The following is an 826-nucleotide window of genomic DNA, read 5'->3' as shown; positions in this document are numbered from 1 at the left end:
AAAGGAGCCCCTGCTCCCCCCTGGTCCCTGCCTCATCCTCAGGTGCTCTGTCCACCCTCAGGCGCCCAGCACTGTCCTTTTTTCGTCTTTCAGGAGGTTTGTGGAGTAGCCACTGCAAGTCGGGTGCTTCCTAAGTGTTGGAGGTACAGCTACAGATAAGACCAGAATCTCTGTGCGGGGTGGGGCAGGGGGAGGAGGTCCTATTTAGTGGGGGAGACAGCAAAAACACAGCGCATGAAACATGTTACGTCTGTGATAGTTGCTGAGGAGAAAAACGATGAAGCTTAAAGCTGGGGCAGGAATAGGAAAAGTCCCAGCAGGTGGACACTGGGGCAGACTCCTCCGCCCCCATCCATCCGCGTGCCTCTGTCCATCCAGGTGGAGCCCTGGCCTCAACTGCTCGACACCTGCAGGCAGCGGCCCTCCACATGGAGGCCGGAGAAGCAGAGAAGGCAGACCCTGTCACCTCCTTGCTGCAGTCCCAGACGCTCAGCTCCCTGGGGAGAGGGCAGGCAGGCTCTCTCTGGCCCAGATGGAGCGCTGCCCCTGGAGCCCTGTGCAGGGAAAGCTCACCCTCTGGCCTCCCTCCCTCCCCCAGGTTTCCTGGGCCTCGATCATTTCCCAGCCACCCTCTCTCCCTCTCCCTGGGCTTGGAGGTCACCTTCCCCCAGGACACGGTAGGTGCCCCCACTAGAATATGAGACGTCCTGCATGGCAGTGCTTGGCCGCCCCCCCCAACCTCCCCATCCCCGGTTCCCGCGGGCCGAGGGCCGGGGCCGCGCCTGTCCTGCCCACGGCTGTGTCCCCAGCGCCCAACAAATCCGTG

General features: G+C 62.5%; 1 protein-coding gene across 2 annotated transcripts in view; it reads left to right on the top strand.

Annotated features, from left to right (window-relative positions):
• The first annotated feature begins 517 nt into the window (after positions 1-517).
• The window catches only part of NCS1 (neuronal calcium sensor 1), a 41,926-nt gene continuing 41,617 nt past the window's right edge, over positions 518-826 (top strand). For both annotated transcript variants that reach the window (XM_023532966.1, XM_023532967.1), the window contains exon 1: positions 518-677. In XM_023532966.1, coding sequence (XP_023388734.1) covers positions 533-677 — 145 coding nt within the window. In that variant the 5' untranslated portion in view covers positions 518-532. The remainder of the gene's footprint in view (positions 678-826) is intronic.

This window comes from Pteropus vampyrus, unplaced genomic scaffold (assembly GCF_000151845.1).
Source record: "Pteropus vampyrus isolate Shadow unplaced genomic scaffold, Pvam_2.0 Scaffold95, whole genome shotgun sequence".
In the NCBI taxonomy this organism is placed as follows: Eukaryota; Metazoa; Chordata; class Mammalia; order Chiroptera; family Pteropodidae; genus Pteropus; species Pteropus vampyrus.
This window is presented reverse-complemented; position numbering and strand designations above follow the sequence as displayed.